Source organism: Camelus bactrianus, chromosome 21 (assembly GCF_048773025.1).
Source record: "Camelus bactrianus isolate YW-2024 breed Bactrian camel chromosome 21, ASM4877302v1, whole genome shotgun sequence".
In the NCBI taxonomy this organism is placed as follows: domain Eukaryota; kingdom Metazoa; phylum Chordata; class Mammalia; order Artiodactyla; family Camelidae; genus Camelus; species Camelus bactrianus.
Genome location: NC_133559.1, coordinates 28,574,957 through 28,590,532, shown reverse-complemented (window position 1 = coordinate 28,590,532; position 15,576 = coordinate 28,574,957). Strand labels below are relative to the sequence as shown.

General features: G+C 46.5%; 1 protein-coding gene and 1 non-coding gene across 9 annotated transcripts in view; both read right to left on the bottom strand.

The window, feature by feature from the left end:
- Positions 1 to 282: 282 nt before the first annotated feature.
- Positions 283 to 15,576, bottom strand: part of SMG7 (SMG7 nonsense mediated mRNA decay factor) — a 75,698-nt gene continuing 60,404 nt past the window's right edge. For 4 of the 8 annotated variants that reach the window (XM_074349927.1, XM_074349926.1, XM_074349929.1 and 1 more), the window contains 12 exons: positions 15,144 to 15,204; positions 13,194 to 13,313; positions 11,914 to 12,340; positions 9,889 to 10,033; positions 9,016 to 9,404; positions 8,010 to 8,381; positions 7,084 to 7,233; positions 5,038 to 5,118; positions 4,381 to 4,540; positions 3,522 to 3,692; positions 3,275 to 3,420; positions 283 to 2,651 (listed from right to left, as the gene is read on the bottom strand). In XM_074349927.1, the coding sequence (XP_074206028.1) occupies positions 2,538 to 2,651; positions 3,275 to 3,420; positions 3,522 to 3,692; positions 4,381 to 4,540; positions 5,038 to 5,118; positions 7,084 to 7,233; positions 8,010 to 8,381; positions 9,016 to 9,404; positions 9,889 to 10,033; positions 11,914 to 12,340; positions 13,194 to 13,313; positions 15,144 to 15,204 (2,336 nt within the window). In that variant the 3' untranslated portion in view covers positions 283 to 2,537. The remainder of the gene's footprint in view (positions 2,652 to 3,274; positions 3,421 to 3,521; positions 3,693 to 4,380; positions 4,541 to 5,037; positions 5,119 to 7,083; positions 7,234 to 8,009; positions 8,382 to 9,015; positions 9,405 to 9,888; positions 10,034 to 11,913; positions 12,341 to 13,193; positions 13,314 to 15,143; positions 15,205 to 15,576) is intronic. The other 4 variants (XM_074349930.1, XM_074349931.1, XM_074349932.1 and 1 more) reach the window with 4 other exon arrangements.
- LOC123616858 (small nucleolar RNA SNORA18) lies at positions 14,965 to 15,095 on the bottom strand. Its single transcript, XR_006724892.1, has one exon. It is a non-coding gene; the product is annotated as a small nucleolar RNA SNORA18 (small nucleolar RNA).

Below are 15,576 nucleotides of genomic sequence, written 5' to 3'. Positions count from 1 at the left end.
TACTACCTCTGAGTTGCCTTATTAACAGCAACAAAGGGGATAAAAACGCTGGGTTAGCCCCCCTGCATAAGCCATTTATTTATTAAAAGAATTTTGCCAGTTTCTACCCACCCCTTTCCATAGTCATGCATACTGGTTTAGAATGCGACTAAAAGCAAAAACAACCCCGAAGCGTGTTTGATTCTTGACCATCTTTGCTTCCCCTAGATGACTCGTGAGCAGTTCAGGCTTTCGTTTGGCTGGATTTTCTTTTAGGACAGAAGAACAACCTATACACAGGGCTGGTTGGAGAACGTGGTTTAATTAAAGGCAAAGCCGAGTTCAGCAGCTGCAGGGCTTGCACAGACAGACCGAAACAAAACAAAAAACAAAAACAGAAACAAAGCACAGAAGAAAGTTTACTACACAAAACCAGCTTCCGGTGAAGAGCCTGCTCTCCTCCCCACTGCTCCACGCGGAAGGCGGCAGGGCGAGGGCTCCCGCCCCGAGCATCAGGGAGCATTCCACACACCGAATCCTCATGCAGAAACGGGGCTGTGGGTGGGATGTGGGCACTTCGGGGAGCGAGACGACGAACCTGGTCAGCCTGTCGAGGGTGCAAGAACCGGTGACAGTTCAAACACTGGAATGTCGCAGCTGCCGGAATGCAGAGCTCAAACACAACGTGGGCAGAGGCGGCAGGGAAGGAGGCTCGGGAGGGAGGGAATGGGGGAGAAGTGGCACGGGGAAGGGGCTGGAGAGAAGCACAGAGGGCTTCATATTGCCATTGGGTGGGGGACTTCACCCTTTCAGACCTTTCAAAAAACAAAACAAAAACAAAAAACCCAAACACCACGTCAAACTAAAAGAGCAATCATGTAAGCACACGGGACTCCAACCGCTCTAGCAAGAGCAGTGAGTGTTCCCCTCGCCCCTTGTCGCTGCTGGGGCTGCCCGGACTCCAGTGACGCCCGGGGCTCCTGGATGTGCTTGGCTCTGCAGCCGTTCTCCAGCTGGGGTCCCACACTAACCCCACACACGCACACACCCCGCCCCTCCCCTGGGGGGCAGCTGGGCGTGCACACCTGCACACGGACACGCACACGTACACAAGAGACCTCCCAGGAAACAGACCCTACCACTAGCACAGCAACTGGACATTCATCAGATTGTTTCCATCATTTCCCCTTAAAATATTACTTTTCTAGGAAATAACTAGCAGAAATGCTGTCCTTCTGTTTCTACACAAGAACATTTTCAGTCCTCTTTCCTTCTAATAAATATCAAATAAAAGTTGATTTTCCTTTCTTTCGCCTTTTCCAGAAGGGGCTTCGTTGCGCTTTCTTCTGTGCGGGACGCACACGTGTCCGTGCTGCCCTGGGTCTCACTCTGGAGGCAGAGGCTGGGAGGCCGCGGCGGGCGGCCCCTCGGCAGGCTCAGCAGACGCCGCTGCTTCCTTTCTCTCAGACTGTCTTTGGGCCCCCCTCCTGGCCCCGTGCTGCTGCTCCCTGGCGAGATGTTGTACACATTAGGAGTAAACACAATTACCAGCACACAGCGCAGGGCAGAAAGGGGGATGGAGGTAGGGACAGCAGGAGGTGGGCGGTAGGTAGGATGGGGGCACAAAAACCAACCAAATGAAAAATAACCACACTGAAAGCTTCTACCTACTAAAATGTGTCAGGCCGCGAGTGGACTAGCCTGCCTTCCGTGAGACGGCTTGCTATGCTACCGTAAAATGTACAGGAATCGAAAACGTTCATTTAAAATCCTACAGCAGTCGTCAGCTAGTCCAGCCCAGCACCACCACCCACGCTGCGTCCTCCACTGGGGCTCGAGCACCGACAGAGAGAAGGGCGCTTCCTGCTGGAGTCTCCAGGCCAGAGGAGGGCCCACCAGAACCTTCTGGGTGAAAGTGGAGGCCTCTGTCCTCTCCCTCCTGGAACACTCCACTGGCGGAAGAGGTCAGTCTCCCCCTCCGGTCACCGCCAGCCTCGCACAGGAGCAGCGCACGGGGCTTTCCTTGCTACACACTGACTAGAAGCACGTCTGTGTATGGAAGAATTCAGTGTGATGTTTCACTACTGAGAGTAATAACAATAATAAAAGATGTTCAGGAGTAATTTCAACTACATTCTCAGTCAGCAAAGCAATCATTAATGGATTCCTATTTTATTCCCCAAAGAGGAAAAAAAGGACTGAGAAGTTCCCACTGGCTTCTCCCATCTGCCTTCCCTTCTCAGCTTTCACTGCCCGTGTGGCTGGGGACATGCACGACGGAGAAGGGGAGAGGCAGTGATGTCACGTAACTGAGTGAGACGAGCAGCAGCTCCTCCCCCTCCGCAAGGCCCCGGGGGACGGACAGTTCCTGGTGGTTTTTCTTTTTGTTGCACTGCGGACATTTCGTGCACACTCAGCGGGCTGGTGGACGCTTACACCCTCTCAACAGCAAGGAACAGAAAAGAGGGCTGCCACCTGCAGGGGACTGCGTGGGCTGGTCCTGCAAGCCCAGCATGCCATGGTTTATGGAGCCTTCGTTCCCAGGGCTGCCCCTTGGCTCAGTGTGGAGGGTTCATGGTGCCGTGTCCCCGCTGCTGCTTCTGCTTCTGCTGCATTAACAGCTGCTCCAGAGCGGAAGGTCCAGGATGCATCATGGAGCTGGACCAGATAGACTGAAAAACAGCCCAGAGCTTGTCAGCAGAGGTCAAGTGCCTGGTTGTCTGAAAGGGATTTGCTTTTTAATCCCAGCCAAACACAAAGGCATTTATGTCCCAAGATTTCCCACCCCTAAAAAAATCCAGCTGTGAGCAAAAGTTGTTGTAGACCAGGTCTCCCAGACTGACCAGTTCTCATGAAGATCATTTTAAACCAGAAAAGCTGAAAGTCTCTTTGTTTCAAACGAAGTCTTTTTTTTTTTTTTTTAACTAAAACTCGGCTCCATGTGAGACCACAGAGCATTTACTAGAAAGGTTTTAGGCAAACAACACGTGTCTAAAATTAGATATCCTCCTTCTACTTATTCAGAAAAGGCTTAAATAAAATATTCCAAGATGAGTCAGAATTTTCTTAATCTTAGACTCCAGCTAAAGACTTCATGCCCGTCCCAAAGATACTGCTTCATCACTACCAAATTCACAAATTAAAAAAAAAAAAAAAGCAATCCTATTCAAGAATTTTATAAGGCAGGTAAAGGTAAGGGAAGTGCCATGAATCAGTCAGTTCGAAGGGCCTCAGGAGTGAGACTAGCCCTGTGAACAGAAGCAGAGACTGCAGTTCTTGCCCCCGGCTCACTCACCTTTAAGCTTTCCATGAGCACAGCAGAGGAATCCTCCATGGAGGGACCATGGCCTGCCCAGGAGCCACCCGGAGTGCTGGCCTGATGCCAGCTGCTCTCAGAAGATGACGTTGCTGAGAGGTAATCAATGCCAAACCCCCCCATGGCTAGGAATGAAAAGAGGTAAGAGTAACTCAAGATGACGCGCTACCAGTGTCAAATGCCCAAAGCCAGGGAAGGATCGCTAAGCAGTGAAGCCCGGACTCACCTGGCTTATCAGTTTTCCATCGATCTGCAGTTCTCCTGTCCCTGTTATCTGGAGTCCCAATGGGTCCAAAATTGGAGAACGGGACAGAATTATGGTTGTGTGTTGGAGGGGAGCTCGGCAGGCTGCTTGGGTTCGAGGAATGAGGAGATTGGCTGGCTGGTGTTGAATGGTCTATTAAAGAACAGCAATACAGTACATTAACTAGAGGAAGATGCTCCACAGACATCCCAAGAATGAAGGTTTCCTGTAGTTCTGATCCCTTGAATTCTGCTACAAATAACCATACGGCTTTGGGGGAAAGGCAAAACGAAGGCCCCAAAAGGGAGTCTGCCAGATGTGCTGTCTCACTGCACACATCTAAGGCGCGCTCCTTGCCTTAAAACAGAGCAGCAGACAGGTTTCCCAGTGCGCGCGCCGGTTCGGTATGCCTGTTTCAGGTAAGTATGTACTCGTCTTCTCTGTCAGAACAGAACTGCCTAACCTTAAGAACTGCTATTAATTTTTTCTAAAAAGTGCCAACTTTTCCTGCAAAGAACGAGTTATCTACAAATAAAACTAAAAAACAGCTGGAACCCTCTAGGTAAAACCCCGTATCTTTCTCCCTTCACAACTCCGCTAGTTAAACAGAGGATGCAGAGCAGCTTTTTTAGTGGCATTTATTATGTGAACCAGCTCATCAGGCATTCCCCCTCTATTTTCTTTCAGAAATTACTTTAAAAACAAACAAAAAAACCCCAAATACAAATGAACAAAACCCACCAAAGCACCAATATACTTATAATCTCAAAACCACACTCTCCCCTAATCAGTGTCCGTGCACGGGAGACGCACGGCCTACGGCGCAGAGACCGGGCGGCACCTGAGCTGGCCGGGAGTGACGGCGACCACGGGGTTCCTTCAAACAGGGAGTACAGCGACGCTTCCTGCGGGGCCGCCGAGGGGCGCGGTTCCGCTTTGGAGCTAGTGGTGAGGCTTTTCCCATACACCTCGTTGAACACACTGTTATTTGGGTATCTTTCCTGAAAGAAAATAACCACCAAGTTAACAAACTCACTCCTAAGAAGGAGATTTAAGAAAACGCAGTGTTCATGCTTATGGATGCTTGATACATCCTCAGCTTTTCTTAGCAAACAAACTTTTAAAGGCTTTTATTTCTGTTTCTTTCAGCTTTCCTATTTAATTCGTTTCCCCTTTGCTCTCCCTCACCCTTTTGCTCTATGTAAACCACCCTGATTAAAAAGTAGGAATAATTTTGGGGCTGAACAACAGAGCCCCCAAGGATTTTCACATTAATGAGAAGTTAAAGGGTTCACACTTGTAACACACAAGTTTCTAGTACACCCTCATCAGAGAGGGAGAGGGCTGTGGGAGGGCGGGGAATAAAATCAAATACCTGGAAGATACCAATATACGGAAGAGAAAGAAAAGAGAAAAACAAGCACATTGCAACAGAACAGGAGAGAAAACACCAGCCCACAATAAAAGCACAAAGCAGGATTTCCCACTGTTTACGCACCTGATTGAGAGAGAATCCGGTGAGGGACAGAAAAGAGGATGAATGTGACATGAGCTCTGAGGGCTTCTCCAATAAGGATTTCTTCACGGTCCCGGAAAAAAAGGTAGTTAAATTATGCCTTCCATTTTCTTCATATTAATTTTAAGACACCATACAACCGAAGTAAAGGACCACAATGTAATAAGCACACTTGTACTCACCTCTCCTGTACAATGTAAAATTCTGAAGATGAAAATGCAAATCTGTTAATACCGTGCCGCCAGCTAAGTGCCAGCTGCCACAGGCACGCCAGGGAGAACGCTCCGTGATCGGTGCCTCTAGTCTTGCACAGAGACCCCGGCAGGAAGCAGACACACCTTGGCAACTGGCACTTCTGAGTGTCCACTAGGCAAGAACCTCGGATCCCTTTGTCAACAGTTCAGTTCGAAACACTCTCAAAACAAGATGCTGAACTGGTCTGGCACTGTTTTCTATACAAATTTTTAAAACACTGACATTAATGACTTTAAGGAAGCCTTTAAAGCCACTTGACAACGGGTTTCTAAGCAGCTCTACCTGTGGTATGTATTAAATAGTCGCTAAAGTCAACCTTAGCCCTAAGAAAGTGACTAGATTAAAAAAAAAAAAAGCTGGCTCTCTGATGCTCACTGTTACTGAATAGTTGGTCACAAAGCATTTATTAACACCTGCTACATGCACGGCACTGTCACACGTGACATTACATCATTAACAATGTTAAATACAGGAAGGGCTACAGTCAAGGGTTTTTTTAAAACATGAACCCCCCCCCCACTAAAAAGCCCCCACTTCCCTCACACCCCTGCCACCCCTGGCTTGTTCTACCATCAGCTTCACTTCCAGCGAAGGGCAAGCACGGCAGGGACGGAGGGATCAGGAAACCAGTGGACAGACAGGCGACCCCCCAGCCCCTCAGGTCCCCCAGCAAAAAGGTAGCAAGAAAGAAAAGCAGCAAGAAACGCAGAGGCAACAGGTGGCACCTGGGCTTCCCGCAGTCCCCGGGCGTTTGCGTGTCCAGGGGAGCTTTTATTTTTGCTAATTTGGGGGCGGGGGTGGGGGTGGGAGGTGTCTATGGCCACTCACTCAGTAAAATTTTTTAAGGGAACTTCACGTGCCAGGGACAGCAGCTTCTGTCACGAGAGCCGTTAAGCTTTTACTTCTCCTAATACTAAAATCAATGCACTTTAATCTTATGAATGTATTCTTCCCCCTTGTGTTTAACATGGGGAAAAAACAGCAAAAAAGGTGGAATTCAGATTTGTTTTATGATTTATTAAGATGGTGTGAAGGGAGGAGGGAAAAAAAACTCACATCTTTCTTACAGTCCTCTACCTTCATAAAACAAAACATGTAAACGGTGGCAGACTGGGTTACAGAAGACTATTTTAGAAAGCTACCACTAATCAATTCTCAGACTTTATTTCCCGCCATTCTAGTTATCTGCCTCTGTGCTCACTCATCGACGGTCCTCCGGTGTTTGTAAACAGAATCCTCTTCATTCTCACTCATTCTGTTTATGAATCTGGCTCTGAATTTAGATCAGGGCTCTGAGTTTAACCCAACAGAAAAGAACCACATACTGTTTGGTAAAACCATTCTAGAATCTTTTTATTCAGTAGAACATCTAGAACATTATTTCATTTCATACTCTGAGTACATGAGGAAGAATCTCACTGTTCCTAAGCAAGATTCAGTGACACCCGGAGTTCCTGGATCCGGACGGCAGTGCCCCCTGAAAGGAGAGCTAGTGAGCCAGCATCACATGGGTGTGTGAGCAGCCCTGCAGGGCGCTTTCTGGGGAACACGCATACCAAAGCTCTGGTTGAGGTCTAGGGAAGCTATGGAGTCGGAAACGGTCTGCCATATTCTACCAACACTTGAAGGTTAGTCTGGGCAGTCAGGAAGTAAGTTTTAAAATTCTGTAAAGGAGGAAAGCCCTAGAAAGAAGACACCACCTTTATAAGGACTACAGAATCTCAGAAAAGCAGCTGGGTTAGAGCAAGAAGAAGAATCACGTCAAATACATACAAAGAGGCTTCGTCCAGGAAGGGAGGCGAGAGGCCCCAGCAGAGCTGGGTAAAGATCAGGAGGGTTAGAAAAAATCAGCTCTTCCTCCTCCTCCAAGGCAGCCAGACTCTTTAACAGGTCCGGAGGGAGCAGAGGGGAGCCCTTGGGGTCCTAGTGACAGAAAGGATCACAGTGAGACGCTGTAAGACAAAGGCACAAAGGAGCAGTAGTACGATTAGGGGGATGAAGGCAACTTTAGTCAAGGAGGAAGAAGTGATGAATAGGGAGACAGCATTAAGCAAAGAGGAAGAGGCTCTGAAACCCCAAAGCACAGCGACACAAGGACAATGGCAGAGGACGGCCAAGGCAACAGAAAGCAGCCAGAACAGTGGCAAACACAGAGCAGGACAGGAAAGGGCAACGTGGGCAGTGAGTAAAGCAATGCAGCGGAGCGACGTGATCAGCACACCTTGTGCTAAAAACCAGAGAAACAGCTTTTTTGAAAGTTACAAACACACACCTGTTTCTCACGAATAAAAGGGGCAATAAAAGGCAGCTCCACTATCAAAGATAACTGGCTGACTTGGTTCCCCTCAGAAAGCAACCTGCTCAAATACGCAGCAAACCTATTTTTAACCTTAGATGATTCAGCCTGACTGCGAGGAGCTTTGCCTCAGAATTCTCTAACGCGCTGTGTTAGAGACTTCTGCACGCGGTCTCTCTGCCAGACCAGCATCACAGTTCACAGTCAGGAACAGAACTCTCCAGCTGCCCCAAACCAGGCGCGGGGCGCACCTGTGCAGGAGACCCAGCGCTGCGCCACGCACCCAGCAGCACTCTGCAGCCTAATGGGTCAGAGCGACCTTTATAAACACCTACTTGAGAGTCAAAAGACACGCAGCCCAGACCTATCTGCGGAGGGCCTGGTGACGGGAAAGGACACACACCTCGAACGGCATCCCGGGCGCAGGGTCCTGCTCTGGACGGAAGGCTCCTGGGGACCGCTTGCCCCTGCGGTCCACGTTCGCTGGCTGCGCCATGACAGCCCTGTTGTCGGCCATGCTGTACGAAGAGTCCCAGTAGAATTCTGGGACCTTGACCTCTGAGGGGTTGTGGTTATATGGCTCCATGGGAAAAGGCTTCATCTTTTTCTCTAGAGGCTGCTGCTGCATTACGGGAGGTTGCAATGACGGCTCAAACAGTTTTATGGGGTCTTGGGTTTGAAGGTAGTAGGGCTGTTTCACAGGCATGATTTTCCCTAACGGGCCTTGAACCTGAGGGGGATTCCACAGCTGTTTGGAGGCATCTGCCTGTTGATACTAAAAAAGAGACGCCTGTCACCAACACGAGGATGAAACGCAATGTCACTCACACTCAGTGCCCAGGAATCAGTGAGCCTTGGAGGCTTTGCCACCAACAGAGCTCTAGGCAACGCAGTTCCCTTTACCCTTTAGGCTTTTCAATACACAGAGCTTTCTGGGAACAGATTAAGGGCACTAAACTCATATTCTCTTTCAATCCCATTAGTTATGAGCCTTAATAAATGAGCATGAGTGCGGTGCACACGCACTTCCCCTGCTGCTTCAAGTGCTGTGGGGATGACAATGTTGAAGACTGGCTGAAGACTTAACAATCTCATCAAGATTATGATTCTATTCCCTTTCTTTAGTTTAGCTGTCAAAAAGGAGAAATTATTTACAGAAAATCGTTTTCTATAAAGCTGACAAGCAGTAGCATCAAAGAAAGGCAGTTAAGATCTATTATCCTTTACAAAAGTGAAACACTTGAACTTCCCTAACCAGCAAAGAGGAGACAAGTATTCCCATAGCCATTATAAGTCTAAGCGGGAAGCAGCTGCATCTTAACCAGCAGTCTTAGTCAACCCAGCACTGAACACGCCCAGCCTCCCTCCCGCCTCTCCTCAGCCGGGCAGCGCGTGAGACTGCACCTTACCTGCTGGAATCCAGAGTGGTGAGGAGGGCTCTTCCCCAAAGCTGGCACAGCTTTTGCAGGGGACTGCTGTTGCTGAGCGAGAGCTTGAACCTGCAGCTGGCTTGTGGACTGGGCTGCTGGCTGAGCTGGTAGAGATGTAAGGGGCTGCTGGGCAGGTGGCTGTGGCTGTGGCTGTTGAGGTCCCTGGTTCATTGGCCCTGGTCCGGAGGGCCGTTGCTGGCTGTAAGGAATGTGGGACTGTTTCCCAGCTTGCACCTGGTTTCCTGCTGGAGAGTGAGCTGCAGGCTGAAGAAAGGTTCCTGGGACAGAAACACCAGCTGGGAAGGTGTAACCTGAGCCCATAGAAAATGCCACAGGTGGGGGGATGACATACGTTGGGGGCGGGAACCCTTCAAAAGAGAGTAATACAGCTTTAGTTCTAAGGAAACATAGCAAAAGAAAGGCAAAAATAAGTCATTTTGGGGTGGGATGGAGAAGAGGTCTTCTAATAAATTATAAAAGGCAGGGGTCAACCATCACATAAGATTGGTCAAGTATCCATCTTTAACCCGATTTCAAGAATTAAATATAGACTATTGGCTGCTACTTCCATGCACTGAAGTGACTGGAGTGCACTAAAGGCAGTTTTTTAGATGTCATGTTTAGTGACAAGAATTCTTCATAATAACAAGCCTGCACTTATACATAGACTAAGAGAAATGGCTCAAAAATGATTTCATAAACATTCAGGAAAAGAGAACTTTCTTCTACCTTTTAACATTACGGTTTAGCAATGTCACTCAGAGTATAAAATTATTCAGTGGGTGAACAGAAACTCCTACACATACTGAATTCAGTAAAAAAAAAAAAAAAATGACAGAATGTATTATTTACCTGGCCGGCTGGGAAGAGGGGGGAAGGCTCCAGGGTGATGGATGGGGATGAACTGGGAGTTACTTGCTTGACTTGGGGTTTGAGTGACAGGTGTTTTCCTGGCTTCAGACACCGGAGTCTTTCTTAATTCTGTCTGGGATTTTACCTATGACCAACCAGAAGCAAAACTATCTATAATAATCTGAAGCTCGAATGTGTCAAAAAGAAGCACCCACTCTAAAAAAGTGTTAAAACACCATCATGTCAAAAAAAAAAAGTATATGTTGAAGATATTTAATTTCACCTAAATAAAAGATGGGAAAATCAAAACAAATTACTTAATTGCCAATAAAAGATACAATGGCTCAGTTTTACTTATATAATTATTCTGCTTTCACAAAATCATAAAAGTACGAAGCATGGAAAAGACCTGGGAACTCAAATGCTTCACCAATGAGGCACCTGATGCCAATAATGTAAAAAGCGCGCCTGTGATCCAAAGCCACGTGCTACGGGCCCCAGGACCCGGCGTGCTCTAACTCACTAAGCCATGCGCGTGAATCATGGATTAATAGTGACCACTAACCCACAGATGAGACACTCTGGCCCTCAGTTTAACTTCACCTGGGGCAGCCTTAAGGGTCCCAGTCAGACATCCACCCTCCACCCTGCAACCCTACCACCCTTCTGAATAAACAAGGCCAGTTTCAGCAGTAAGGAACAGCCTAAGGTCCCACATATGGAGCCGGAGGGGAGCAGACGCCACGTGTACTGCTCGAGTGAAGGTGAGTAGAACAAGGGAAAACAGGTAGCATTTATGGAGAACTCAGGATGAGGTACAGAGGCTGGTGATACACTGACTACTGTCAGGCTTTCCGTAATCGTCACCAGGCAGATCTAAAAGGGATGAGAAACTGGAAAAGAGATTTTATTTTCCACCTGGACATTTTTGGGATGCAGCTGCAGAGAATGGGGGCCAAGCAGGCAGGAAACGCTGAACTCTTTATCCCGAAAACACTGGTCCTTGGGCTTCACAGTTCTTTGGATTTTTCCCCTTGCCTTTCCCCAGCACCTCTCTCTCTCTCTCTCTGTGCCTCCTCTCAGTTTTTACCATGTTTTTCTCTCTGCTTCTCCCCCTACTATTAATCTTAAAATGGAATTATTATGTTCTTATTTCTCTTTCCCCCTTAAAAACCCTGTAAGGGAAATGCACTGCAAGTACTGTTTATTTGCAAGCAGCCTGCAAAAATGTAAGATTCTTTCTGCCTACTGCAAATACATTTGCCAAACTGTGTTAATGAATCAAATGGCTACTTAGGTATTTATGCAAACATCAGTGGTATTAATAAAGCAGCAGAGTAAAGACCCTTTTCTGTTTATATGAAATCATCTGTATCGCTTGGGAAAGGTATTAAAAAAAAAAAACAGTCACAAATAACCGAGCAGTGTTTATCTTTTCCTAGCAAGAGACTTGGGCTCTCGCTCTGAGACAAGTTCTTATGAGGCCAAACAACACTGAAATCATATGATGCTACTGCTGGCAGGGACAGGCATAAATGTCAAGGAAAAGAGCTGTAGCTTTTCCCAAAAATGAAATTTATTTTGTATAGTGGATCTGAAAAAACCAAAAACAACAACAACAACAACAATCTGTGTGTAAGCCTTAAAACATTCGTCCTGTGGGCTACGAAAGACCCCACGTTTCCCAGGGCAGCACTATCAAACGACAGTTACACCTTCCAGAGGAAATGTAACTCTCTGTGGAGCTGACAGCTCTGCACCGGGTCACTTCCAGCCACCTCAACTAAAGAGAATTGACAAAAATGTCAAAGTAGGTTGAGATTCTTTGCACTCCCATTACAATTCCTGAGAGGTGACGGAGTTCGCATCTCCCATAGCCCCTGACATGGCCTTACTGTGCAGCCTTTGGAGAATGCATTCAAGCTCCCAGAGCAGCCAGTTCGCAAGGCTTTAGGAACAAAATGCAAACTCTCGCCTTCTGTGTGAGCCTTCCTCTACCTGCTTCGCAGCTCAAACACAGCTTACCTGCACTGCCACATTCTGCTTTCCTGTTTCCTGTAACTTTTCTAAGGTGCATTTCTTGGTTTCTGTTTTCCTCTGGTTGTTGTCCTTCGTTCCATCATTCTTAGTTACAGTTACTCCTTTGCTACAGTCCCTTCTCACCTCTTTGGGAGGAAAGCTTCTTCCTTGGTCTCTGTTCACTTCTCGTGGCTTGATGTTCTCTTTGAAGGTGACCATGGGCTTCTCTGCTGGGTCACAGCTGCTGCTTACACTCCGGCCCGTAGACAGCACTGACTTCAGCCCCGGGTTCCCGTCCGCAGCTAATGACTCTATCACGGACGTTTCTTGCAGAATGAGGTTCTCTTTGGCTTCACTGGGGTCTTCCACTATTAACTCTGGGATTTCTGTGATAAATAACAATTTCCCTACCTCATTTTCACACTGAATCAGCCTAAAAAAGTAAAAATAAATCCATATATGAAAAACATAAATCTAAAAAACAGTAACAACTGAACTGTGTATGGGTCCCACAGCCAATACATTCCCAGCCTAAAAATGTCGGAAACAGCGGGATGTAACAGTGCGGATTCAGGTGACAAAAAGGAGTTACGGAGAAACTCAGACTCACTGTCCCACTTAACATTACCACAACATATTCCCATGCCCTCTTGATGTTTCCTAAAAATTACAACCACATTTACTGAGCATGTCTGAAGCACAAGACACTAGACTAGACGCCTGAAGTAGCTAGAAGTCTGCAGGTATGAATACCGAAGCTCAGAGGCATCAAGTCCACCGAATATACAACCATGTAAGCGCTTACGGAAATGTTACTGACTCTGAAAAGGTTTTAATCAACTGGATACACACCTGGGTAAGAGGCAGAGCCAGACACTGAACTCAAACCTATCTGCCTCTAAAACCTCTGCCTTTCCATTACATCAACAGCCATACCTGCTCTGTATTTAACTAGCCACTAGCACCATCCTGGTCTGTCTTGACTGAAACTGACCACAATGCCCCTGTCAACACAAATCACCGTAACTATGAACGCGCAGTGTAGCTAGACTGACGTAGATGTTTATAAATCAGAGCAGACGCTCCTGATACTCAAGGGAGACGAGGCCAGTGCCTCTACAATAGACAGTGTAATGGAGAGAACGGAGGTGAGAGATACTATGATCACTAGGGACATAATCTGATGCTGTGTTACCAACATTCTGATGTAAGAGTTTATAATCAACAGCATCACATCAAAGCCTTACGCCCACGTGGGTGGTGCGTGTGTGTTGGGCGAGGGATACCTCGGCTGATTGTCTGCGATCCATTTGCCTATGGAGATCAAACGCTGCTGCCGAATCTGCCGCTGCTGGCCCTCTTTGTCTCCTGTGATACCCTGGTGGCCTTTGGAAAAATCCAAGTTCCTGAAATTGAGAAAAGCAAATTACAGAAAATTAAACTGCTAAAGTTATTTTCCAGGCAACCAAGTTCACCTAATTAATTGTGATGGCTTCAGATTTTCCCATATAGGCCAGCCATTTGATGCCATCAGTTGCATTTTTCAGAATTTATACTCCCAAAGATTTTAAATGCAATAAAACAATGCAGAAAAGACAGTATGAAAATTCACTACATGAATGTGTTATTTTTACTTGTATTTCAGTTTCTAATTAAGGAGCTCAAATCACAACCGTTTGTTAGGGAAGAGTCTTTTATTATAAGAATAAATGTTTCATTAGCACTTACCTTGCATTCTAAGTAATTTACTTCAAACGACCATGGCAATGCTAAAGGTCTCTGAGATGCCTATTCTAACAAATAATATTAAGTCACCCATGTTCCTGTGGCCCAATCGAAATTGGAAAAATGCATAAATATCACAAAGTATATAGAGCAGAAGACTCACTGACATTAGAAAAGTCAACCTAAAAAATTTTTCAGATTTCTCATTAAACTATCTGTTTAAAAGAAAAAAAAAAAAGCATCCAGGAACTGCTAGGCAGTAGGCCAGGTGCCGAGGACACAGAGATGAATGAGGAATAGGCCCTATTTCAAGGAACAAATAGCTATGATTTAATCTGAAGAAATAAAAACTATGCAAAGAATAGGAGAAGCATAATAAAGAAGGGCTAGTTTCTTCTGATAAGCCTTGATGAGGTTTCACAGGAAGTGATATCTGAGCTTGGACAGGTAAGGGCAAGCGCTCATAGGTTGGTTAGGGAAGGCAGAAGAGGAAACAGGAGTGCTCTAGGCTTAGCAGAACAAAGTTCTGGAGGAATAAAAATACAGAGCTATTCAAGAATGGACGGAGAGTATGTATGCAGTATGTGTAGTACTGGGGCGGGGGGAGCAGGGAGAGGTGGTGACAGTGGCAGAAACCGTGGCTGAAAAACTAACCTTCTGGACATTAAGCCAAAAAAGACACTGTAACAACTGAGGGTGAGTAAACTGAACTTTTTATATTAGTAATGGGACATCATCAAGTCTAAACTTTAAAAATACAACTGTGGAAGCAGAGCAGGGCTACACAAGGAGAGGAGCTTTAAGTGGCATGGCTGATTAGGAAGCTTTTTGGTTTTTAAGTGTAAAGGTTTTTTTTAATTGTGTAACATAAGCAAAATTATTTAAGTTAATAAATCTTTTAAGAACTTCACATGTTCTGATTCCTTCCACTGCCCATCACCCTCGCTGCTCCAATGTGTGAGTCGTAATCTTCAGGATAGCCCTTCCAAAAAGAACTTTTGCTCAGTCAAGTTGTCACATCAGTCAGTCCATGATTCTTTTAGTTGGGCTTCTCTGATCTCCAGTGGAACACGGACACACTTCAAAAGCTCCTCACCTCTAATCTTTGGGATCCAGTTTCCTCAAGCAATTTACTTTAGGACTATTACGTATTTGGGGTTGGGGAAGAAGGATCTCCCTGGTTCTGAGTTCTAGACACTCTTTAAGCAAGCCTTAAATTTACAGCGTATTTACTCCTAAGCTTATCACACCCTAGAACAGGACTGATCGCTGGGGTACGCCAACACCGACGGTAAAAAGCATGACCGTCAGGTTTTTCAGTTTATCTAGCAGCGCTGTCTTGTAGTCCTTTCCCACAGATCTGTCATGCAGTTCTGTGAGTAAGGGAAACCACACAGTCGCTCTGTGAGGCGGTTCCAACAACGCAGGGCTATGGAAAAAGCCCCATCGGGATGGACCTCAACCAGGAAGCTTTTTTAAACTCTAGGTAAGTGGTGATAGAAGCCACCTACCTGAAAGAAGGTCTCAAAGCCAAGAATCCTTGTAACTCAAACTCCTCCGGAAGTGGTGTAGCTAGACAGGGGTAGAAATCAAGCTCTGTAAACATTTTAATTAAAATATTGCTGTTCAGTAGAACACTGCTTCCTAAATTAAAATTTTTTCTATATAAAAGGAAAACTATAATGTTCATAGCTCTGTGCTCTTCTTTACAGCACCCCTGGTCAAACAGCGTACCTGCCCAGCCCCTGCGTGCTGCCTTTGGGCCCTAAACATGGCCCGGTACTCGCCAGTGCTCAATGCTGGGGACGACGGGTATGATGGACTTGCCCCCTCTGCAGGCTTAAAAACCCACAGCCTCAGACCCAATCATCACAACGTTTAGACCATCTCCTTGTTAACTGAAGTTTTAAATATCAACACTGACGTCACCTGGGAGCTTGTCAC